At 49.7% G+C, this 26507-nt stretch overlaps 1 protein-coding gene across 6 annotated transcripts in view; it reads left to right on the top strand.

Annotated features, from left to right (window-relative positions):
- The window catches only part of RASGRF1 (Ras protein specific guanine nucleotide releasing factor 1), a 127282-nt gene that overhangs the window by 17033 nt on the left and 83742 nt on the right, over nucleotides 1-26507 (top strand). For all 6 annotated transcript variants that reach the window (XM_030814885.1, XM_030814884.1, XM_030814883.1 and 3 more), the window contains exons 2-4: nucleotides 10446-10552; nucleotides 16591-16738; nucleotides 25463-25555. In XM_030814885.1, the coding sequence (XP_030670745.1) occupies nucleotides 10446-10552; nucleotides 16591-16738; nucleotides 25463-25555 (348 nt within the window). The remainder of the gene's footprint in view (nucleotides 1-10445; nucleotides 10553-16590; nucleotides 16739-25462; nucleotides 25556-26507) is intronic.

Below are 26507 nucleotides of genomic sequence, written 5' to 3'. Positions count from 1 at the left end.
AGAGGATGTGGAGAAATAGGAACACTTTTACACTGTTGGTGGGACTGTAAACTAGTTCAACCATTGTGGAAGTCAGTGTGGCGATTCCTCAGGAATCTAGAACTAGAAATACCATTTGACCCAGCCATCCCATTACTGAGTATATACCCAAAGGACTATAAATCATGCTGCTATAAAGACATATGCACACATATGTTTATTGCGGCACTATTCACAATAGCAAAGACTTGGAACCAACCCAAATGTCCAACAACGATAGACTGGATTAAGAAAATGTGGCACATACACACCATAGAATACTATGCAGCCATAAAAAATGATGAGTTCATGTCCTTTGTAGGGACATGGATGAAACTGGAAATCATCATTCTCAGTAAACTATCGCAAGGAGAAAAAACCAAACACCGCATGTTCTCACTCATAGGTGGGAATTGAACAATGAGAACACATGGACACAGGAAGGGGAACATCACACTCCAGGGACTGTTGTGGGGTGGGGGGAGTGGGGAGGGACAGCATTAGGAGATACACCTAATGCTAAATGATGAGTTAATGAGTGCAGCACACCAATATGGCACATGTATACATATGTAACAAACCTGTACATTGTGCACATGTACCCTAAAATTAAAGCGTAATAATAATATAATAAAATTTAAAAAAAGAAGGAGCCATGGGCTTATCAGTTCTCCTTGAGGCATGAGCATGTACGGAATCACCTAGGGTGCTCTTTAAAATAAATCCCAGCCATACCCCTAGCGATCCTGATTCAGAAGGCAGCTAGTGCCTGGAGATCTACATTTTTAGCAAGCGCTCCAAGGGATTTGGAGTGGACAACTGGGATACTGAAGTAGGAGAAATGCATTTTTACATCTACTTACCTCTGGGGCAACTCCTGCCCAGCAGAGCTGTAGATCTGAGCCTGGTCCTGGAAAACTGGTGGCACCCAGCAAGACTGAAGACAGTCCTGGCCCCGCATGTAGTTTTATCTCAAGTAATGGTAGCTTGTCTTAAGCAATGCTTCTCATACCACAGGGTGCAGCAGGATCACCTGCGGGACTTGTTTCAAAACAGAAGTCTGGGGTGGAGCCCAAGAACTTACAGTCCTAACAAATTCCGAGGTGATTTGGGCGCCGCTGTGGCTCCAGTGACTTTAAGGATTCTCATGGCAGTAAGCGTGGTGAGACATTCTTGGAAGAACAAGAACCACAGTACAGGTAGCATTACCAGCACACATAACTGAGAAGAGGTGGAATCCAGGTATTCCAGGGCAGCCAGTCTTGTCCCCATGCCACCCTCAACCACCTGCAGCCAGAGCCTGACACGCCACCTCTAGCTTTCCACCCTCAGTGCAACTCAGCGGCACCCCATGTCTGCCAGTGCCACCCTCGGTGCTCTGCTATCTCTGCTTGGCCTCACACCTCCTGCTCACCTGCCCTTCTTGTCTCTCACAACCCCGACTCCTAGTGGTCTCCTTACAGCTTCTGATGATACTGCCAAACAACTGCCTCTCCTCCTATTTCCTAAGGCAAACTCCCAGCCTCACTTCCCTGTTGGGGCAGTTTGGGGAGCCCTTGCTCTACCTGGCTCCAGTCCAGTTAAGGAAAGAGCCCCAGCCCAGCTTCCCCACAGGAACCAGCTGCCTTTAGAAAGAGCCATGGGCTTATCAGCCATCATGACTCCCCTTCCGGGATCTGGGCAGTCTGGTGAAGGGCTGCGGGGGATGCTAGATCTGTTCCAGCAACTCTAATAGGCCTGTGAAGATTTGTTATTGAAACTTGGACTCGGGTCCTATATCTGAATGTATCCTATAGCCTTGATCACATATAGTTGAGTCCTGATCTCATCTAGGGCCCAGGGAAGGTGGGCATGAGGCTCTCTGTTGCATTGGAGTTTTAGGGTGTCCCTGGGACTGACTCCAGAACAATGCTGCTGTTCTGCAGAGGAATCCAACTGGGATCCAGGCAAGCCTATGTGGTCACATTGTTGTGGCAGGTGTGACTCGGGTCCTATCCTGTGGTCACACTGAGGCTCATGTGTTGTGAGTCTGAGAAGCTCTGGGTAGCTCTGGTTGGTCTCAGCATCATTCTGGGGATGTCCAAGTTGTGATCCTGGCCTCATCACAGCAGCTCCAGTGTTGCCCCCAGTGTGAGTCTGGTTTTTACTCTGCAGCTTTGGAGGGATCTGTCTCTGGCCTCTGCCCAACCTTGGAACTCTGAGGAAGCTCAGGTGGGAGTTCAGCTTTCAAAGGTGACTCAGGTCAGCCTGAGCTCTGAACCGATACCAGTTGAGGTTATGAGACTGTCTCAAGAGCTCTGGTGCTATGCAGGGTCATTGTTTTTCCATGGAAGAAATTGATATTAAGATTATTTATCAAGAACTTCCAGAAACCCCCTAACTGCTCCAGACCGCCACCCTCGTGAGGTCCTCAGGCAGTCGCTAGCAATATAATGCTCCTCAGTTCTCTCCAGCTATCTCAGAGCTCCAGGAGCTGGGATGACCCAACTGAAGCTTTGGAGCTTGGGTCTCGAACCAAAGCAGGCCAGTGGCTCCTCCTTCCTCCCTCAGCTCATTTCCCAATAGCAGATGGTACTGCTCCAGAATCCAGAAAGCCTCTCCCAAAACATACCCAAACCAGCCAGAAAAGATCATAGGGACAGGAGAGCGAGTCTCAGGGCCAGAAGATATGTGTTCAGACTTCTAGGACAGGGGAAAGGAGATGGGAGCCCCTGGCCCTGGCACACTCAGTCACAGCCTGGAGAAGAGGAGGGAGCCAAGAAAGGGGAAACTAGGGGGCCCCAATATGGGGTGCCACTTTGCAGCTGGTACCACCCTGACCAGCTGACTTCACCTGCCACGTGGAAAGAAGCTGGGAAGAGTGGGGAGGGAAGACCTGGGAAGGGGACACAGAGGAGAAAGGCAGGAACAGAGACACAAAGAAAGAAGGAGACAGCTGCAGAGGGCCAGGCGCAGTGGCTCACAACTATGATCCCAGTACTTTGGGAGGCCAAGGCGGATGGATCACTTGAGGACAGGTGTTCGAGACCACCCTGGCCAACATGGTGAAACCCCGTCTCTACTAAAACTACAAAAAAAAAAAATTAGCCAGGCATGGTGGTGCACACCTGTAGTCCCAGCAATTTGGGAGGCTGAGGCAGGAGAATCACTTGAACCCGGAAGGTGGAGGTTGCAATGAGCAGAGATTGTGCCACTGTACTCCAGCCTGGGCAACAGAGTGAGACTGACTCAAAAAAAAAAAAAAAAGAAAAAAGAAAGCTTCAGAGAATGCAAAGGAGAGAGACAGAGAGAAATGGAAAGAACAGAGAGGAAAGGAAATGATCCCTTTCCAGGATCAAAGAGCCAAGAGGTGGAGTTTTTCTAGAACTTTGGCCTATCCATGCCAGAGGCAGCCCTGCTCCTTGTTGAAGGTGCAGTAATGGGAGATAGGCTTGCAGTGGGTCCTGAGACCCGCCATGAAAACAAGGCTTCAGGCTCAAGCATGTCCAAGCCAACATTCATCTCTCTTGCATATTTGCTCCTTAGGAACACAGCATGAGCTTCGGCAGCCCAGCCTGAGGGTACAGCTGCTCTCTCGGGGCTGGACACCAGCAGAGGACAAGAGGTCCGAGTGTCCCTTGGGGAGGGTTGCCCTGAGCCTTGACATGCTCCATGTGCAGCCACCAGTCACCCACGAGATGCGCAATTGAGATCCTCAACAACTTTGTGTCTATTTCCCTGAAGTTGTCCTGAACTTCTATAATGGAGTAGGGCCTAGAAGATCATCATATTTTTTACCCCAAGCCCATACTAGCCAAGAAATCACCTGTGCTTTGAAGTAGGCACCCAAGCTTGCCAAGGAGAAAGTTATAAAAAATATTAATAAAAAAAGAAGCCTAGTGAACGTGCATTGGATGCTTGCTTGCAGGGACCAGCATTATCTCACTTGACTCTCACAACAACCACGTAAGGAAGGGACTCTTCTTATGCCCATTTTGTAGATGAAGAAACTGAGGTGAGAGCCATCCAGTGACTGGCCCCAGGTTACACAGCTAGCAAGTAGTACCAACAATAGCATTTCCCAGATAACACAATGGCACCTACGCCTGTCATTTGTTGTCACCTGAAACATTTAGGAATATGAACCTCCACCTGCTTAGTCCTCCTCCAATTATTAAGGCCACTTCTTTATCTCAAAAGGAAATCAAGTTTCCCAAATAGAGTCTCCCTTTTTTTAAAAAACCCCAGACAGAAACTAAGGCTGAACTGAAGCATCTGTCTCCCTTTTTCCCCCGTTATATGCTCTGTCCCAGTCAGGGGAGCTGCCCAGGTAGGGGCTGGGTGGAGAGTGGGCTCCTTGACCCAAACTGGACCACAAAGCTGGGCTATTGCAACCCTGAGATTTCCATGTGCTCTCCATCTCCAAAGTCCCAGAAGATCAATGGGACACACAAGCATATCCCAAGACCCAACCTCACACCTGTGGAACCAAAGCGACCTGAGCAGAATGTTAGCACCTGAGCATTTCCCAGGCAGAAGCAAGGCACCCCCAACATTACTCCCCAGTCCCTGCTGCCACCATCCATGGACCTCATGGGGACATCCGGGGTTGGGGGCTTCCACTGTCTTCAGGTGTCTGTGTCAGCTCATGGCAGGGAAACTTCCATTTGGGTGAATGGTGCATAAGAGCCTCTTAAGGGCCAAGGTTTTCTGCAAGTGCCATAAGGTGTAATGGTGAAAGCTAGGTGGTGGGATATGGGTTTTTACTGTAAAATAATTATAATGTCTGTGAATGTTTAAAATTTTCATAATAAAATGTTGGCAGTGGGTGAGGAAGGCGGACAAAGATTAAGGCATTTTCAGCCCAGGCACCTCAAGGACCCAGTAAGAAGCAATAGGAAGGGCCAGGCACGGTGGCTCACGCTTGTAATCCCAGCACTTTGGAAGGCTGAGGCGGGCGGATCACGAGATCAGGAGATCGAGACCACGGTGAAACCTCGTCTCTACTAAAAATACAAAAAAATTAGCCGGGCGTGGTGGCGGGCGCCTGTAGTCCCAGCTACTCGGAGAGGCTGAGGCAGGAGAATGGCGTGAACCCGGGAGGCGGAGCTTGCAGTGAGCCGAGACTGCGCCACTGCACTCCAGCCTGGGTGACAGAGCGAGACTCCATCTCAAAAAAAATAATAATAAATAAATAAAAAAGAAGCAATAGGAAGTCCCTTCTTCTGCCCCCATTTCCCCCAAATCTTTGCCTTCCCTTACTTAAGAAACACCAGCATTTATAGTCTTTACTATTCTGATACCATCACCAAAATATCTCTTTCTGTCCAACTGCTGCAGCAAGACCTGCTTCCCCTGGAGAAGTCTGCCCAGTCCCTCCATCCTGGCTGGAAAGCAGGATAAAGATGGGAAATTGGTTGACACAGAGAAAATTCTATCACTTATATTCCTCACTCCCAAGGCTCCACTTATTTGGGGTGAGCCTACATTGGGACAAAAACAGTGGTTACAGATCCTCACTAACCAAAGACAGCAAATGGGGTCTTGCCATCCCCACATGGGCCTGTGTCCCTGAGAGATACAGCAGTGTGGCTGGGATGTCACAAGTGCCCAGAAAGGTTGCTTGCAGAATCATTATTAACAAGTGCAAGAGGGGTGAGGACCATCACGAGGTCCTGGGTGCCTCATCAGGACGTCATCAGAACCCCAAGGTGAAGCATTCGTGTGTCTGTTCATTCACTCATTCTTCAGCTATTCATCAGCATCCACTCAGTACGAGGCTGTGTGCAGGGTTCTAGAGTTTCCAAATGAAGCAGGTACAAGCCCTGGCCCTGAGCAGTCCAAGACCAAAGGGTCAGCCGGGCTGTGAGGCTCCAAGGAAGGAGGGGCCTCAGGGAGAAGTCCTGTAGGTGAGGGGAAGGATGGAGTGCAGACACCCCCCATCCCCAAGCCTAAGCCCGGCCAGGCCTGTGGTCCAGGCAAACTCTTTTCCCTGACACCTGAATCTCTGGCCTGTGTGTTCCCTGGGGCCCAGGGGGGGTCCTCGCCTGGCCTCTGCTGGGGTTCCGCCTGCCAGGCTGACCCCAGGACACAGTGCCTTGCCCAGACCCTCAGACCACACTTAGGCCACACACCTGACACTGACAGAGAAGAGGGATGGGCCAGAAACATACACAGCCTCTGAGAGCTATGGAAGAGATTGGGAACAACCCAGGGCCTATCCAGAAGTGGAGGGAAAGACCCAAAACACATCCACACACATCCACGCGTGCACACTCTCATTCACATTCTCCAGATATATCAATGGATAGATGTAAAAGCGTGTGTGTGTGTGTGTGTGTGTGTGTATACACATATATATAAGTATATATGTATGTATATATATGATATATCAATGGATATAAAAGCATGTGTGTATATACTTATACATATATGTGTGTATATATATGTATATATACTTATACATATAAATATATGTGTATGTGTGTGTATATATATATATATATATATATAAGCTCAAAAAGACCTTGAGCCCAGCTCATTTAACTCCCCATTTCATAGATGAGGAAGCTAAGGATGACAAGGAAGAAGAGACTTAGTTGCCCCCAAGCCACACTGTCTCAACTGCAGAACTGACACCAGATAAGACCCCCTTTCCAGTACTCTTTCCCTACCCAGAAAGCCACTTACCCCCTATTAACTCTTGTCCATTACAGTGAAGAGAACAAACAGGGTGAACAGAAGGGCGCTGGGCTAAGAGCCAAGCCACTGTCACCCTAGACAGCAATCTCAGAGACACCTCACACCCACCTCCAAGCCTCAGCCCCCTCTGTGAAGTGGGGTCATGCCACCTACCTCCACCGTGGCTGGGCTCCCTCAGGAACACAGGGACAGTGCCTGCAGGGTGACAGGCACACAGCAGGGCCTCACAAAATCAGTCACTTTCCCTTTTTTTCCCCACACCACTGGTTGTGTTTTAGGTTTTCCTGCACATAGGTTTGGAAATCTGACATTCTCACTGAGGCCCTTCCACCTCTCTAAGCTCCCTTTTTCATAGCATCTTCCAGGAGCCTGGAGGTCATCCTCTCTCTCTAGACGTGGGCTTTGGTCTTTCCCAGTGGATTATACTCTGTCTCTGCGTCTCTGTAGGCTTCTCCCTCTCCCACCTGTCCCCCACGCATCTATCTTATCTCTGTCTCTGTCTCTATCTCTGTCCCTACCGATTCCTACATAGAGCAAAGTCTCATTTACTTGCTACCCAAAGTCCAGATTTGTGCTGATTCAGAAACTCTGGGTGGAAGCTGACTTTCCCTTAGCAAACAATTTCTACAAGTCAGTCAGGCAATGTGGTTGCATAAAACAGATGTCAGGGGGCAGGTTTACAAGCACAAAGGGAACAAACTGCTCTCAAGTCATTCCAGGGACTTATATTCCAGCTCAGGCCTCCTGCAGCAGCAAAAGCACCACCGGGCAAAGGCAGCCCAGGGTTCTGGCTTCAGTGATGCTGTTTCTAGCCTGGTGACCTTGGACAAATGAATGTGTCTTGCCTCCACATGCCCTCTAAATGGGGATAAGAGACTTAATTTCTAGGGCAGTTGTGTCTAGTCAGCTGATGTGTTGAAAGAACCTAGTACCAGGCCCGAGGCATGGTAGATCCTCCCGCTTCCCCTTCTCCTTAAGGTGGAGGCCCTCACAGCTGCCTGGATTGCAGTTCCTCTGGCCGGGAGCCTGAAGTGGCTCTGGATACTCCCAGAGCTCGCCCTGGCCCCTGGAGCCTGGCCGTTATGCCTCACAGGGAAGCTTCTGGGTCATGCTTGTCCCAAAGGCCATCCCTCCATAAACTGGCCACTTCACTTGAACTCCAAGCCTGTCAGTCACTCAGGGTCTAGGCAGTGTCTCCTATCCCAGGAGGACAGCAGATGCAGGATGCTTGTTAGGAGACTGTGACAGTAGCCCAAGAGAAGGGTCGTGGGGCCTAACCTAGGGTAGCGGTGATGGGGTCAGAGCGAGGCCACACAGATGGAGTAGACGGGCAGATGAACTAGCAACTATTGGAGTGACAGGAAGGGAGTGGGGAAAGCCTCTGGGTAGCCTGCGGCCGGCTTCCTGAAGCCTCCAGGAACCCTGTGCCTGGTCTGCAGGACGGAGAGTTGGGCATCATAACCTGTCAGAAGCTCAAGGTCTCTGATGACTGGGTTCAGGCCTGGAGGGTCTTCCCGGCATCCTTCCTCACAATTAGGTTTCCAGCAGGGGTGAGGCTGCAGGGGATTCCAGTACACATGGGTAGCAGGGAGCCATCTGCTTCCCCACTCAGTAGGGGTGATTGGGAAGAAGCCTCTGTGAGGAGTGAAAGGCCTCATTCAAGCCCATCACCCCATGCAGCTCTCAGTCCCCTGGTGACCCAGTAGGGAAGGAGAGCACTCCTGCTCTGGTCCCAGCAATGGGCTCCTATAGCTCTGGGACATTCCCCTTGGGGCTCTAAGGAGACCCAGCAACCCCACTGTGCCTATTTGTAGCTGAGTGCCTTGTTTCTGATTTGGGACTCTGAGTCTCACCTACCTACAGGCTCCTTGAGGTGGGGACTTTGCCTTTTTGTCTTTGCATCCCAGGACCAAGCCCAGGACCTGAGCAGGTGGCAGTTGCCCAGTGCGGGTTTGTCATCCCAGTTTCTCTGCTTTCCTGCTGTTTGGCCTTAGGCAAGCAGCTCAACCTCTCTGAGCTTCAGGTTCATCAGCTGTAACACAAAGAATACCTGTTCTGCTTGGTGAATGTGGAAATAATGAGATCATGGGAGACAAGCATTTGTGTGTTCATCATCTCTCGAGAGATGGGGAAAGTGCTAGGTAGCCGCCTGCCACTATGTGTCACCTGTTTCCTCCTGGAGGAGGGCAGGGTGCCCACTGGAGCCTTTCAGATTCAGTTATTTGAGGCTGTAGCTGACATTTCATTCTATAGCCCCAGTTATCTGTTTCCTAGGAAACAAGAGACAGACACTGACTCCGTAACAACTCACTCTCTTTCTCTCTCTCTCTCTCTCTCTCTCCTGCCATACTCATTCCCCCCGCCCCCCGCTTCACATACACCCGGCTGCCACCTAGACTGACAATTAACAAAAATACATAAATGTCAGCAGAAGCTAAAATTAGTTTACACACTGCACCTTGTGCTGCTGCTCCCTGCCACCTGGACACCGAGGGATGGAGGGACGGGCACCCTCTCTGGCTCGGTGTCACACCATGGCTGGCCCGTGGTGCATCCTCTGAATGGCAGACCTAAGGGCCCCTCTTTGCACCTCACCCCCTGCCTCTCTCCTCCCAGTTTCATCAGGCCCGGGCCCAGGCCCAGGCTGGGCCCCCAGCACTTCGTTTGTCTGCCCTCTCTCTCCGACGAATCCCTCTGCATGCGGAGTTGGCCCCTCAGAGCCCCCTGCCCCTTCCTCCTGCCTATGCCCCAGCCCAGTGTATGACTCTCCCAACATGCGCAGTTGCTCAAACCAGAAACTTGGGCTTTGTCCCTGCTGCCCTCTCCTCCTCTCAGCTGCACCCCAGGCCCCTGCCCACCTGCCCCCTGGCATCCCTGTACAGCCCCCTCCCCCTCCCAAATGTGCTGTGAGCTCTGGACACCAAGCTGCCCCCTATGCTCTTCCATTCAGCTGAAATAAAACCAGAACCAATGTCCCATCCTCTGGGAAGCCCTCCTGATCTCCCTGGGATAAGTCAGTGGGTGACTTTCTCTGTGCCCCCACAGCCCTTTGTTCTTAGTTCCATGACGGTAGTGATCGCACCACATTAATTACAGCAATTACAGTGCTTACTAGGTGCCAAACATTCTTCTAGGAGCCTTACATGTATTTAACTCATATAACAGTATTGCAGATGGGTGTCTATTGTCTGGCTCTTCCGCTTCCCTGAGTCCTTAAGGGGCAGGGCCCATGGTTGGTATGGTTCTAAGATAGTCACCTGCACCCAACACAGAGGTGGCTTCCAGTGGGCTCTTATAGGGACCGTGTCTGTTTACTCATCACTCTAACCCCAGGACCTAGAAGGGCACTTAGTCCATTTTTGTGGAGTGAGTTAAATACATGCTGCATTGAATTGGTACCCAATTCCCAAAAGGATGTTCTAATGATGTGCTTTCCCTGCCTTTCCTCCAGCGCGCCTGATGATTTCAAACTGGCTTTTTTGCAATTTGTTGTCAAACAGGGCTTTGTGTGTTTTGTTTCCTTCTTACAATATCCTAAGCATAGGCTCTGTTACATGGTACAAAAGCCCTTTTAATCGAGAATTGGCAACTGCTAAATAGAATGGTATTCTGATTATCACAAACAAGGAATCTGTGCCTAGCTGATGTGACAGCGGGCACTTTGCAAAACAGCTAGATTGATTGTGGGAGTCGCTGTTGGTCCCATGGACACTCTGGTAATTGGAGATGTCTTCTTCTTGGTACAGCATTACTTCACGGTGAACTTCAGCCATGAGAACCAGAAAGCTTTGGAGCTGAGGACAGAGGACGCAAAAGATTGTGACGAATGGGTGGCAGCCATTGCACATGCCAGGTATGTCTCCTTGCCCAGGGCAGGAAGCCCCTATTCCACAGTCCAGGCAGAAAAGACCAGACCCAAGGGCCCTTGAACAAAGCCAAGCCCCATGAAGAGGAGGGCATGGGAAAGGAGGAGGAGAAGCATCTCTTGGCAGGGTCACCCTTACAGCCTGCACCTCTGGGATGAGCCTCTCAGTGCCACAGGGAATGAGAGGCCATGAGTATTGCAGCTCCTGCCCTGCTCCCACACTAGTTACCTTTTTTATATTAGTGGAACCAAGTATGATTTGGTTTGGTTAAAGGATTTTGTGGCTCCTGAAGCCTAAGGCCTCCAACATTCTGACCCAAATGCAGCCACTCATTTGCTGCATGACCATGGACCAGTCCTCCCTGCTCTCTGGACCTCGATTTTCTCATCCAGAGCTGACATTCTAAACCTCTCTGAACTTTGACACTCAGGGATTCTAGGCCTGCTCCTCCCCTCTGCTCCAGCAGTAAGTGCCCCCTGTAGGGAGACTCCCTGGGCCAGGAGAGGGGAAAGCCAAAGGACAATAGGTGCCACAGAGACAACAGGGGCTTCAAGCTGAACTGAGTCCCTTTTGGGTCCTAGGGAAATGATGGGTTTGTGAGCCAGGATGTGGTCCCAGAGCTGACAATCGCCTGGCAGAGCTGAGCATGGTTGGGGCAGCAGCACCCAGACTTCCCCTTCTGGGCAGTGGATCTTTCTACCTTAGTGGATAATGGTGTTTCTGTGTCTACTGCCTAAAAAAATGGAAGCTCCTGAGGGCAGGGACCAGATGTGATTCTTTGCATTACCAAGGCCTGATAAAGGCATAAACAGAGTGCCCAGTAAATATGGGTTAGAGGAATGCAAGGATGGATGGGTGGTTGGAGGATGGATGCAAAGCTGGTTGTTGAGTTTATATATGGAAGATGAATGGTGAATTAATGGAGGATACATGGATGATACATGGACAAGTTGAAAGTATGTGTGGATGATGGATGTATGGTTGGATAGATGGATCCTAGGGCCCGTCCTTGAGCCTTGGGTCAGACTAGTTAACCAGAAGCCCTTATTATGACTATAGCAATGACATTGGCCCTGAGATAAGGCCATCTCTAGTTCTTTCCTCAAGGGGTATCCATTCTAGCTACAGAGACCAGGTTGTCACATATGAACCAATAGTCAGGCCCAGTGCACAGTGCTGGGAGACAGATGGATGCAACATAAGTATTCCCCCAGGGATATTACAGTCTAATCATGTAGACATTAGACGTATGCACAGGTAGCTCTGGTGTATAGAGGCTGGGTTAAATACAAAACAACATGAGAGAGAGACATTACTTCCATCTGCAGGGAAATAGGAGAATCTGGGGAAGCTGGAAATAGGGTAAGATTTGGCCTGAGTAAGGGGATTGGGAGTCAGACTTAATGGGTTAGATTGGTAGCATTGAAATGCTCATTTCTCCCCACCCACCCCAACAACAACAACAACCAAAAGCCTTAAACAAAGGTGCTGATACAGGAAAGAGAATTCCAAGAATAATGAAGAGGCAAAGTTTGGGTGTCATAAAGTAGATGAGGTTAGCCAGATGCGGTGGTTCACGCCTGTAATCCCAACACTTTGGGAGGCCAAAGTGGGCAAATCACTTGAGGTCAGGAGTTTGAGACCAGCCTGGCCAACATGGTGAAGCCCCATCTCTACTAAAAATACAAAAATTATCTGGGCATAGCGGCGGGCAGTAGGGAAGCCTATAGTCCCAGCTACTCAGGAGGCTGAAACAGGAGAATTGCTTGAACTGGGGAGGCAGAAGTTGCAGTGAACCGAGATCGTGCCATTGCACTCCAGCCTGGGCAACAGAGCAAGGCTCAGTCTCAAAAAAAAAAAAAAAAAAAAAAAAAAAAAAGAGAAAGTAGATGAGGTTGGACCATGGGCTGCAACCAGACCATAACTGGATCTTGAATACCACTGAGATGTTTATCCTTTCCCCTGCGAACGGTGGGAAGCCATTGAGGGTTTTATACAAGGGGAGTAGCATGATCAGAACTATGATCTGAATTGGAAATTGCTCATGATGTAGAGGATAAAACTGAGTGAGGAAGAACCCAGATGCAGGGGGAGCAATTGGACCTCAGTCTCCTAAGCACTAAAGTAGAACCAAGAGCACAGTTATTTTGAGGAGCAAATAAACTTATTTACGTGAAGGGGCTTTGTAAATGTAGAAGTATTATAGAATTCTAAATTTTACATGCTGATAACCAGGACTACATTGATTTAGAATCTCAATGAATACAAAAAGTTTCTAAAGGCAATGAAATACCAATACTTATAGAGTAGAGTGGCTAAAATGCTTAAGACAGACAATATTGAATGTTAAAGATGAGTGGAACAAACGTAACTCTCATCTAGTGCTGGCAGAAAGATAAAATGGCACAACCACTTTGGAAAATTGCAAGGCAGTTACTTAAAAAGTTAAACATACACCTGCTCTGTGACCCAGCAGTTCCACTTCTTGGTACCTACCCAAGAGAAATGAAAAAATGTCCATAAGAAGTCTCGTATGCAAATATCCCTTAGCAGCTTTATGCATGATAGTCCAAAACTAAGAATAGCCAACGTGTCCATCAACAGGCAAATGTCTAAAGTCACCTTGGTACATGCATGCAATGGGATGCTGCTCAGCAGTAAAAAGAACCAGCTACAAATGCATGCAACCTGGTGGAAGAATCTCAAAATCAATTTGCTGAGTGAAGAGCCAGACGCAAAATAGTACATGATATTTGGTTCCAGTTATGTGAAATTCTAAAATAGGCAAAATAAGCCTGTGGTGATAGAAATCAGAATCGTAGTTGCTTCTGGTGTAGGGATTGACAGGGAAGAGGCATGAGGGAACTTCCTGGGGTGATGGAAATTTCATCTGGATTTGAGTGCATGCATTTATCAAAACTGATCAAACTGCACTTAAGACCTGTGCTTTCTACAATATGTACGTTAAACCTCAAATTTTAAAAATGAATGATATATATATACTTATTTTAAAGATAGTGTTCTAATTATCTATTGCTGCATGAGAAGTTACCACAAACTCAGCAGCATGAAACAACATCCATTATTTTACCTCCCTGTTCTTCGGGTCAGAAGTCCAGGCTTGGCTGAGGTCTCTCTCTGCCCAGGGTCTCACAGGCTAAAATCAAAGAGTCAGTGACTGAGCTCCTCTCTGAAGGCTCTGAGAAATCATTGCTTCCAGCCTCGTTCTTGTTGTTGGCGGGATTCAGTTCCTTGTAGCCCTGGGACTGAAGTCCCTGTTTCCTTGCTGGCAGCTGAGAAGGGGAGGAGGGGGCAGTTCCTAGAGGCTGCATACTCCTTGCCACATGGCCTCCTCCATCCTCAAGCTAGCAACTCTCCAGCCTCAGATTTCTCACTGCCCCTTCTACAACCAGCAGAGAAAACTCCCCGCTTTTAAAGGCTCATGCAATTGGATCACAGCCACCTAGACAATCTCCCTGCCTTAAGGTCAACTGAGCCACATTGACACAAGCCGGTGACAGGAGAAGAAGCCCTGCAGGGCAACTGTGCAATGGTGCATGCCAGGCAGGCCATGCACACCTCTCCTGCCTACCATGGACAGGATAATTTTTCAAGCAATTCACTAAATTAAGGACTGGCTCTAAGAAGCCAATAAAATAATAATAATCCAATTGACATCAATGCTGCCAAGCCTGTCTGGGCCTCCAGAGCCTGACAGAATGTTCTGCATCTGAGGGTGTCTGTCTGCTCTACAGTCTGTCCAGCTCTCACAGTTCATCATGTGCTTAAGAGAACCCAGGGAGGGGTCTCTTCAGCCCGTTTGACAGACGTGCAACCCAATGTCACACAGGACATGGGTGCCTGAGCGGGGGTTGTGGAGTCCCAGATCCTGACTCCCAGCTTAGAGCTCTGCAACTGCCAGGTAATGCAGATTCAACACAAACTAGAAGCCTTCCTCCTCAATAAAGGAGCAGCTGGTGATCAATACCGCCTACCTGTGAACAAAAACCTCTCTATATGCATCATCCTTTTGGAAGCCAGCGGCACATGTCAATGGGACAATGGTGGAGTGATGGGACATGCTGATTGTTTGCCTTCTTCCTTTGTCAAGCCCTGGGGTCTGGGTCAGCCCACTGGCCTCCCAGGAATGTCTCCCATTCAACCTGGGGGGGGGGGTGGGGGAGTGACACAGTGATGGTCGCAGAAAGGGAAATCGAGTACCTTCCTTAGAATAGTCAACATCAACATCAGCCGTCCTGGCTGAGCTGAGGCTTGTTGAGCAGTGCCTGGGACAACAGGAGCTACCATTGTACCACTTATCTATTATCTAGGGAGCTGGCCATAAGACCAGAGGGGGACACCATAACTGTAAGCATCACTGAACCTCAGACACCGTGTGTGTGTGTGTGTGTGTGTGTGCGCGTGTGTGTGCGTGTGTATCGGGGAGACACTGGCTGTCTTCCACAGCCATATTGAGTATTAAGTATTTTTACATATTCCCAATTTAGTTTTTATTTACATATACATAATAGATACTTCCTATGTACGAAAAAAGGCACTGGAGTGTATTAATATCATGTAGAGACACAATGTTCTCTCGTGCTGTATGTATAATATTCTAGTATTATGGGATGCCTCTGTGGGGGGTGTGCGTTTATATACAGCAAGGTATAAAATGCAACATCAAGTGCATTTTACGATGTACGTTTCAGGGGGGAGAACTGTATGCCAAACCAGAAGACGAAACCACTAAAGGGGGCACAAATGCATTGTCAGGGGCTGGAGCCCGACTCTAGCCCCAGCTTTGACGCTCATGGACTGTGATTTGGACCTCAGTTTCTTCATTTGTGAAATGAGATAATTGGTTTTTTGTGATCCCCAAGTTCCCTTCTCACTCTGAGAGTCTGTGAGTCTGTAAAGATTGCACCTGCACGAGGGGGGATAGAAGGATAGGGAAGGATAGGGGAGGATGGGGAAGGATGGGGGGGATAGGGAAGGATAGGGGAGGATAGGGAAGGGAAGGGAAGGAAGGAAAGGAAATGATTGGGAAGGGAAGGATAGGGAAGGGAAGGATAGGGAAGGGAAGGGAAGGGAAGGATAGGGAAGGGAAGGATAGGGAAGGGAAGGATAGGGAAGGGAAGGATAGGGAAGGGAAGGATAGGGAAGGGAAGGATAGGGAGGAAGGATAGGGAAGGGAAGGGAAAGGAAGGATAGGGAAGGGAAAGATAGGGAAGGAAAGGATAGGGAAGGGAAGGATAGGGAAGGGAAGGGAAGGATAGGGAAGGGAAGGACAGGGAAGGGAAGGACAGGGAAGGGAAGAGAAAGGAGGAAGGAGAGGAAGGAAAGGAAAGGAAAGGAAAGGAAAGGAAAGGAAAGGAAAGGAAAGGAAAGGAAAGAAGGATGGAGGGAGGGTTGGAAGAGGGACAGAAGGAGGGAGGGAAGTTAGCAGAGCAGCCTGCAGATGAGGCGGACGCCTGTTTTACAGCACTCTAACGGGGTCCATTAGTAAGAAGAGACTAATGAAGCAGCTGAATTTTCACACCCATGGCTTGAGGGGAGGTGTAGTGGTACAAAAACAGCCTCCTTCATGCTCTCAGCTGAATTTCCTTTGCAAGGAAAAACAAGTCTCTTGAGAAGTTGGAAAAACTTAAAAACCTGATATTCATTTTCATAACAGAAGCACAAAATCTTATTATACTTTAATAGGATAGCATTACAAACTAAAGGATTCTCTCTTCTAGCCCTGTTATTTATCTTTAAAAGTGGGTGGGAACAAGAACACAAATGTGCTTTCCGGAGCAGGCTCGTACTCGGGCCCACCGCCCCGCCTTGCTCCAGCTGTCTCCGTGCCTGGACTGCCCCCAGCTCTACCCTGCCAAGCCCTCTCACTCTTCGGGGTGCTGGGAGTCAGGGCCTTCTGCTAAGTGCAGGTGGGTGGGTGAGCCCCTCTCCCGGTCAGTGCCCTCCTTGGTTCGCCAGAGGACAAGGAGTCAGCATCTTACCTGCCATGTCCATCTGTCCACAGCTACAGGACCCTGGCCACAGAGCATGAGGCGTTAATGCAGAAGTACCTGCACCTGCTGCAGATCGTGGAGACGGAGAAGACCGTGGCCAAGCAGCTTCGGCAGCAGATCGAGGATGGGGAGATTGAGATCGAGCGGCTGAAGGCAGAGGTGACTGCGGGCTGGGGGGTGGAAAAGGCTGGCCAGGGGCCCAGGCTCTAGGCACAACATCTCAAACCCTGGGCTCCTGCAGGATTGGGGGGCCACATGACGGGCAGGGGAACCAGCTCCCAGATGCAGTTCTTCCAGGCTCCAAACTTAGGATGTGGTGGTACTGGCAGAATGAGAAGGTCCTGTGGTCAGACTGAGTTTAAATCTCACCTCTGCCACTTATTGACTGCAACCTGGAACAAGTCCCTCAACGTGCCTGTGCCTCAGTTTCTGCAGCTGTAAAACAGGGCTTTCTATAAACACCTGACCAGGTCGTGAGGATTGACTGAGATTATCTTTGGCAAGCTCCTAGTTACTGTGTCAGCCACTGTATTGACTGAGCATTCTGCATTATTAGCCCAAGACTCCGGAGGGCGCAGGGTCACTGGTAGGTCGAGTGTGGGCTTCTGCCCAACTCCAAGGCAGCCCCTTCCCTCCATCCATCTTGATGAAAGCTCCTGCAGCGGCCCACCAGCCAGCATTCTGGAGGCAGCATTGTTGCCAGACTAAGCCTCTTGGCACCTGGCTTCCCCAAGTGTGGTCCATGAAGCAGCAGCATTGCTTTCACCTGGAGCAGAATCTCAGGCCCCACCCCAGATCTTCTGAATTGGAATCTACAGTTTAACAACAGCCCAGGTGATTCCATTTACATTAAACCTTAGGGAGCACTAGCTCTTAGTTCCTTAGATGCCCCTCACCAGCTATCAACCCTGGCACAGAATGATCTGATCATCTCTTCCCCTTATCACCTCACCAGCATGCTCAGAACCATCTGGCCATATCATACAAGGACCACAGACTTTGCACTGAGGAGGGGAAAATGAAAACAAAGACTCCTGAAGTCAGCTGGGTATCTAATTTGCAGGGTCTGATGTGAGGTGAAAATGCAACGCCCAGGCCAGGGAAGTCATTCTGCTGTCCCACAGCCTCCTGACTCGACTCATGGCAGACGGGCAGCACCCAACCTCAACCTCCAGCCTCCCCTGCCCCGACTGCCAGGAAGTGCGCAGTAGCTGGACTGGGGTGGGCAAGGAGCTCCTTCTGAGTCACCCACCTAATGCACCCTGGCACTGCCAGCCTGCAGCAGGGATGGCTATCGCCTTGCCCTGCAACACCATGGGGCGCACACTGGACCCCAGCCTGCACCTATGCCCAGGCACCTGCTGAGGGTCGGGGGCGATGGTGGACTGTGATTCTCCTCAGCTGACTCAACCAGTTGCTCCCTGAACAGATGGTAGCAGAGGTCTTGGGGCCTGGGATGCCAGAGTGTGGGGAATAAGCAGCCAAGAACCCATCCAAGGAGCTGAAAAAGCAGTGGGAGGTAGGAACATGCATGAGCCAAGGCTCCGAGACCCTGCGGTGTGCTCATGGTCCCATCAGATTCCACTCACTAAACACAATTCAAAGAGAAAACTATCTTAAGAATTTCAACAAAAGAGCTTGAAGTCCCAAATGCAGAGCCTTCTGAGCATAGGACCCCATCACACCTGCAAATCCAGCTCTGCCTGGAATGTTCAAAGATCTAAAGCCAACAATTTCACCTTGTTCTGCAGCAGCCAAGCCCTGAACTAAGAGTAACATCAACTTGCAACCTCAAGGTCAACAAAAATTCCAGATTCTACACATCTCTGCTAGCCTGATAACAGGCACCTTCATGACATACTCTCATTCCCCACAACCATCCTGATAGGATCAGTCACCTGCATTTCACAGGAGGAATCAGACTCAGAGAGCCCAATCCACTTGCCCAAGCTCACACAGCTGGGAAGTGGCAGAGCTGGGACTGGAACCCAGGTCTTCTGTCTGCTTGCCAGTCTTTCCACTCTACTCTGGTAGCCTCTTCCCACAGGGCTACCAGAGCTTAGTTCAGGGATGTCCCCACTCCAGCCCACCCAGTTCATTCTGGGATCAATCCTCGCCCAACACAGATTCCTAAATCTAAACCGAACTCCTGTATGGGATCAGGGAAGGAGTCCAGCCCCAGTACCAGATTATTAGCTTCATAATCAAGAGTGTCCAAGTGTCATTCATTCATTCACTTACTCACTCACTGAAGATCACCTACCACTGACCTCATCCTTTTCCCCAAGCACCACCTCTTCAGTCACTGTGGGCACCGTGCACTACCCGCCTCCTGGCCTTTGCACATGCTGGTGCTTCTGTTTGGAATGCCCTTTTCATCCCCACGTGTCCTACCTGGTGACATCCTACCAAGCTCAAACACCTCACCCTGGGGGACCCCTGCCCCGGAGGGTGCTCCCTGCTGTCTGCTCCCATGGCTTTCCCACACTCAGCTCACCATGTGAGAGCAGGCTCCATGTGTGCCTGTCACCCCAACAGGCCTGGCGGGAACTCCATAAGGACAGGGCTGTGTCGCTTATCACTCCTTCTTTTGGCCTGGCACATAGTAGGTACTCAATAAGGGCTTGATGAATGGATGGTTGTCAGGCTCTGTGGTAAGCATTAAAGAGATGAAAGTTTCTGCCTTTGGGTCTGATTGTGGTAGAGTGTCTTCAGTGCCATCGTAGGGCTTGCAGTGTGAACCCAAGTCAGGAAGTTGGTTGTTTTACAGCCTGGGAGGTGTGGGTTTATGTTGCACGTGGCCTTAGAAGGTGTCAGGGCGTTGTAGGTCAGAGAAGGGGTGTAGGTGCAAAGGGCAGAGCCCCCTGTGGTGTTGTGGAACAGAAAGCAGGTCAATCATGACTGAGTGAGAGGGTGTGTGTCTGTCTCAAAGTGGCAGCAGAGACTCATTTGATGGGAATTTTCGGAGCAATGCTTCCAATCGAGTGTATTAGGGCAAAATATTTTTAAAGAAGGACCATCTTGGGAAAGCTTTCTGGCCATAGTGTCTCTCTTGGTCTCTCTCTGTCTCTCTCTCTCTCTCTCTGTCCCCCGATATACACACACACCTACACATATGCACAAACACGTCCTGCAGGTCAGAGGGTACTTGCTGGCTCTGAGTGGGCTCTAGGAGAATGGAAACAGAGCTCATTCCTGAGGAGTGGCCATCAGGTGGGCAGGACACACTGAAAAGCCAGGTGAGTGATGAGTGACACCAGTGAGGAAGGCCCAGGGTCTTAGACTATCAGACCCAGGAGGACTCTGAAGACACCAAGGTCCATGGGGAGGAAGCGACTTACCCAAAGTCTCTCGCTTCCACCACTGGATCTCCTGGCTGAAATCCTTGGCCTGAGCCTGCCCCACCACAGCCTTCTCCTCCCTGCTGAGGAGAGGACCTTGATAACAGGGTACATATTCAGGAATGACAGTGTTGCCTGGATGGCCCCACACTCTCATGGTCCACCTCTCTTCTGATGGCCAAATAAGCTTCCTCAAGCCCCATCCCACATATTCCTGAGGATTCCCAGGGGTTTCCCTGGCCACCTCTTGCTTTCAAACTCCACTCTCCTGATCTATCACTGCACTTCTCATGGCTGCCTCCCCTCAGTCTTCACTGCTTCTTTCCCCTTGCGTGGTCACTACCTGTGTCTGTCAGAATAGGCTAGATTATGCTGCAGTAACACCCTCCAAATCTGAATGTCTTAAAACAACAGAGGTTGATTACTGACTCTGTGTGTCCATTGAGAGTTCTGCTGAAGACTCTGCTCCCCAAAATCCTTCAGTGATTGAGACACAAGCCAAGGAGGCTTCTGCCATCAAGAAATTCACCAGCCATGTGGCTGGGCTGGGGAAAGGCACGTGGCACACTGCTCACATCACATTGGACAAAGCAAGTCACGTGACTGTGCCCAACTTCAGAGGATCTGGGAAATACAATCCCACCATTTCCAAGAAGAGAGAGAACCAGAGTATCTGCAAAAGTCCCAATAACGACTCAGAGGAGGCTCCTCCTTCAGTCCCTACAACCCATGACACAGGCTGTTGTATGTAACAGAATGGAGGGGCACTCCACTATTAAAACAGAAAACAGCTCAAAAATGAATAGAAAACGCCTCTGCCCTTATGTCACCCAGCCTTTCCTGCCACAACCATCCTTCACCAATCTCCCCTTTACACACTGACTTCTCTCCTCACACTGCCACGTGCCGCTTTTGTTGTTGTCCATAACCTCTTTCCCTACCAAGGTCTTCCCCCTGCATCTGGTGATGTGCCAGAGCCTGCTTCTACCATTGGCCATTGGCTATCTACACAACACTCTATCACACCAGCTTGCAAGAGCCAACTGTTAGATTTTCAAGAATTTCGCTAGCTGGGTATTTGACCTTTGGTAGCTTGAAATGGGCTGAGCTAGAAATGGGCTGACATCATGGGAATTGGCAAATGCTACAAGTCAGTTTTCCTTTCAGAGAGCTTTACCATTTATAATTTACCATTATATCATTGTCTGCAACTTTTTTCATGACCAGCTCTGCAATTTGCAGGGCTCAGCACAAAAGAAAATGTGGGGCCCTTAAAAACTTTGAGACAGCAACTGCAGAAGCTCAAACCAACCATTGGGCCCTTGTAAGCCTGGGGCTCTGTGCCAGTGCACAGGCCACACATCCATGAAGCCAGCCTGTCTCTTCTCCCTCTGTACCCTCCATCCCGTGGCACCCACCCCAGCCATCTCTGTTAACAGGAGATCATGCCGACACACCTGTAACTTTACTAAGCAAAACAATCAATCCACTGCTGACTTAGTCTCTTCTCTCCCTTCTAAACAATCCTATCAGGACTACTCTTTCATTACCAGAAAGCCCCATCAAGGAACCATCTAAAACAAGGGAACATCTACCTCCGAGAAGACTCCTCTCTTCCTCTAGAATGCTCAGTTTGGCATGATTTCATTTTCTTAATAGCTATTTCTCTCCCATTTGCAATTGGAAGTAAATTTGGAGAGCTAAGACAGGCCCTAAAGGGCAGCATAGGAGTTTGCAGGTGGCTGTAATATTTTACTGGAACGGGAACATACATATCCTAGAAGGCTGACAGTGGAGGGAACTGCAGAGATCTTTACCCTAAGGTTCAAAATGAAGACTTAGCCTTGGAATCAGTTTTGGGTTTTTTTTTTTTTTTTCTTGTCGCCCAGGCTGGAGTGCAATGGCACGATCTCGGCTCACTGCAACCTGCACCTCCCGGGTTCAAGCAATTCTTCTGCCTCAGCCTCCCAAGTAGCTGGCATTACAGGCGTGCGCCACCACACCTGGCTAATCTTTATATTATTAGTAGAGATGGGGTTTCACCATGTTGGCCAGGCTGGTCTCGAACTCCTGTCTCAGCCTCCCAAAGTGCTGGGATTATAAGTATGAGCCATTGCAACCGGCCTAGAATCAGTTTTGCAAACACACTTTGATGTGGAACCCCAATATACAAAATAGGTAGAAGACTGCTCTGGGGAAAGGAGGGGAGGGTGGTCTTGGTCCTTCCCCACCAGCACCCCCTCTCCATGGCCACCCTCTCTGCTGTGGCCCTGCTCCCCATCTCTCCTGCCATCCCCCATTCCCAAGACCTGCTGCCCTGGCACACAACACTCTATCACACCCATGCCTTTGTTCATATCATTCCTTCTATTTGAATTCCTTCCCCCACATATACCAACTGTTGGACTCCTGTTTGCCCTTCAAAACCTTTCCTGGGGAGCCTTGCCACTTCCTGGCCCAGGCTCTCCCATGGCAGTGGGTACACAGCTCTGTTCTGGCCTGGCCTTGTTGGATTGCGAGCCACCTCTGTGAATGCCTGACCTCCTTCTTAGGCTGGGAGCTCCTCCAGGGAAGGGGCACTTGGCATGGTGTCCAACACAGACACCATCAGAGCATGCTGATAAGGTTGGCACAAAGGGAAACAGAGATAGGGGCACCTGTTGGGCTTCAATGGGGGCAGAGGGAAGCAGGGAGGCAGGAGAGAGAGCTGAGTTGTGTGGCACCTGCTTGAAAAGCAAGCAATGCAGCAATCTTTAGTAAACCGTTGGCTGCTAACAAAGAGAAAAAGATCTGGATTAATTCCATCACCCGTTACTGCACTGACTAAACACACTCCAGGTTAAAGAAAGTGTCTCCAGAGAGGGGAGTAGGGTGGAGCAGGAGCCAATGCACCGTGCCCAAAGCGGGTGTAGCAAGTGAGAGTTTGCCTCTAGGGGGCAAAGAAAGCCAGTCTGATGGTGGTGGGTGGGCAGGAGCCAGCCAAGACACCAGGCATGGAGCCAGGTGTGGAGTCGGCCAGCCAGAGTCAGGGCGTGAGCCAGAGGTCCAGTTCCCCATGGCTGTAATTCATGAGGGTCAACTAAATAGGGGCAGGATGTAACCAAACAAAGCAGGGTGCAAAGCAAAATCTACTTCCAGGAGGCACCTGCCAGTGTCAGGGAAAGGCTGCCTCCATGAGCCCTCCATGAGCCCTTTAGGCCTGGGGCTCCCACCACCATCCCAATACTGGCTCCAAGTTGCAATGGACCAAGACTAGACATAGTTCAAGACTTTTGCGGAGTCCCCAGGCTTGCAACCCTCCAGAGCTTTGCCCACTTAGCCTGATCCTTAAATAAAGCCTCTAAAGTTTTTGTTGCCTGCGCATGTAGGATGGTGCCTGACCTAATTGCATCTATTTTCTGCCCTAGTCCCTGTTGAGTAGATGTCCCGGAATGCCTCTCTCTGAGAAGAGCGCAATCGGTTTTAAACCCAGACCACTTCCCCCAACCCAGCACACATACACACACATATCACCATCCTAAAGTGAAAAGGGGTGCTATGTGCAAATCCCAAAACTGGCAAAGAAAGCATCCTGGCACAGAGGTGAGAAGAAGCCGAAGGTAAAGTTGTTGACTGAGCAGGCTCCAAAGGCGGTGTGTGTGTGTGTGTGTGTGTGTGTGTACGCTTGCGTGTTCCTTAGCCCTTTAGAGTCCAGATCAAAGAATCAGTCATCATTTCAATGTGCAAATGTTCTCAAAGGATCAAAAAGGGGGAGGGGGTGGGGAGAAAAGCCCATCTCCACACTGACTATTTCTCAGTTAGATATTTTCAGCCACTCTTCAATCACAGGCTGGGGTAATTTTAGCAACCAGGGAGTGGAGAGCGGGTAACTGTTCCATTTTGCTTTCAAAGTGCTTGATTCGCTCAATTATGAGCGCCCATTCATCCTGTGGTTCAGCAAGTGGCCTTGAGGGGACAAAAGCCATGTGTTCCCAAGAGAGAACAGCGCCGGGCTTTGCAGCTTTGTTCGTAGAATCCCCCGAGCTACTATCTTTAGACATGTGGGGCTTCATTATTGCAGGGTTTTCCCTTGGTTAATGTTTTTGTTGCTGCTGTTGCTCTGATTTTTTTTAATTCACTTATTTGTGTAGACAAACAAGAATGTGTTGAGTGCCCAACCTCGCGCTAGGCACCAGGAGCACAATAAATGAAACAGCTGCAATCCCTTCTCCCTTAGAGCTCACAGCAAAGATAGAAGAGTAGACAGGCAATTCCAGCATTTTCACAGGAAAGTCCATGGTGCCGTGGGAACCCTGCTACAGGACACAAAACAAGGACTCACAGAATTGGAGTGGTTGGACGAGCCCTGCGCAAGAGGATACACTACTGGCCTGTCTACAGGATGAGTCCCAGAGGCCCCTGGCCACAGTGCGGCTTCAGTTGCACCTTCTCCTAGGCACCATGCCTTGGTTTTGTTCTTGCAGCTATGTCGACATCTGTGATCCCCAAATTATGCAAATGGAGATGTTCAGAGCAGCTAGATATTTGAAGAGCTGCTCCACTTTTCTAGGCCAGCAGTTTCCAGGTTATGATTGAAATAGGCCTCTGATTCTAAGAGGTGCTTTGGGGCTGCCTAGGAAGGAAAGCGCCAAGCCAGCAGGACTTCACCCGGAGCCACCTGCTCTATCTGATTTATATCCAGATACAATTTTGTTTGAAAAATAAAAGGATTACCTAGATGCCCATCAAAGGGGGAATGGATAAATAAAATGTAGTCTACACACACAAGGGAATATTGCTCGGCCTTGAAAGGGAAGGAAACTGACCCATGCTGCAACATGGAGAAACTTGAGGACATTATGCACCGTGAAATAAGCCGGTCACAGAAAGACAAATAGCGCATGATTCTACTTAGATGAGGTACCTAGAGGAGTCCAATTCAGAGGCACAGAAGGTGGAGTGTGGTTGCCAGGGACTGGGAGGAAGGGGAATGGAGAGTTATTGTTTGATGAGTACAGAGTTTCAGTTTTACAAAATGAAGAGTTCTGGAGGTAGATGGTGGTGATGGTTGCACAACAATGTGAATGTCCTTAATGCCACTGAACCATACCCTTAAAAATTGTTAAAATGGTAAATTTTAATATGTTACATGTGTTTTATCACAGCAAAAATTATTTTTTTAAAAAAAGGGACTGGTTGTTTGGGGAGTAGGGAGGAGAACCACAGATTCAGGCCAAATTCTGAGATTACAAATGAGGTGGCTACAGCCCCGAGAGCAGAAGGGCTTCGTCCAAGGCCACTCTGGTTGGGCAGCCCAGCTGGCCTGGAACCCAGGTGTCTACCCATTCCCCGTGCAGCACTTGCTTCTCACAGATGTCTGGGGCCTGTCTGGTTCCATGACCTGGATGCACAGAGTCAGAATCACAAGCTGTGGCATCATGGCTTTTGGGGAAGAAGAGGCAGGGCACTCAGCTGCCACCCTGTGCCTGCCACCCACCGGCCAAAGACTTGGGGCCTCCGTGAGCCAGTGCCCCTCACAGGCTGACCTGTGTTTCTGTTGCAGATCGCATCCCTGCTCAAGGACAATGAGCGCATCCAGTCCACCCAGACTGTCGCCCCCAGTGATGAAGACAGCGATATCAAGAAAATTAAGAAGGTCAGTACTATCCCTCTGGGTGGCCTTCTTTGGAGCTCTCTCTTTAGAGAGCCAGTCCAGGGTCAGCAGTATCCACACCACAGCCCCACTGTCCTCAGGGCGTGCCCCCCATCCCCCAACCTCAGCTCCAAAGACAGAGCCCACACCCCCTTATCCCTGAAGGGTACCCTGTCAAGTCATTTCTTCTGGTTATCCCTATGGGGCAGAGTGCTTCAGCCCCGTTTTATAGATAAGAAAACTGAGGTCTCACAAGAAGAAGGAGTGGGGAAAGCCAGGACAGAAACCCAGGCCTGGGACTGTCAGCTGACCGCTTTCCTCGCATTGCCATTCACCTTGCCAAGGCCCCCAGGGCCACCTCTCCACTGCCACTCCCTGGCATGCCACCCCCACTGCCATGTACATGCCACCTCTCACAAGTACCTCCTGAGTCCCAAGCAGACCCAGCATGGTAGTCCAGCCTTTTTCAGACCTGACTGCTTTTACCCTATTAGAGTTCAGGAGGGACAGACATCTCAGAAGCTACCAGGGATCTGCCCAGTGGCCAGGTAGTAACATACCATGGGCCACCCTGTGGTGGTGTGGCAGAGGGAAGGAGCATGGGTTGTGTTTGTAGCTTGCCAAACTCAAGACAAGGAAGCCTGACTCACCCTAAGAAAAACAGGTGAAACCACAGAATCCTATCTGTTGAGTGCGTAAAAGGACCCTAATGCCATCCCTAGAAACTGCAAACTGGCATCCCATGGGCCAAGTTCAGCGCACCAGCATGTTTGAGATTTTGAGATTTTCATCCCACACAGTGGGCTTTTTTTGGTTTACATTTTTAAAAATTTGTTGCCAGTGCTTTAAAAGCTAAACACATCACACAAAAATCTGGATTTCTGGTTTCTCAAGAATAGAAATAGCTAACATTAATTAACTACTTTCTATGTGCCAGACATTATTTTAAGAGCTT

This window comes from Nomascus leucogenys, chromosome 6 (assembly GCF_006542625.1).
Source record: "Nomascus leucogenys isolate Asia chromosome 6, Asia_NLE_v1, whole genome shotgun sequence".
NCBI lineage: Eukaryota > Metazoa > Chordata > Mammalia > Primates > Hylobatidae > Nomascus > Nomascus leucogenys.
The sequence above is the reverse complement of the archived record's forward strand: the minus strand, read 5'-3'. Positions and strand labels throughout refer to the sequence as shown.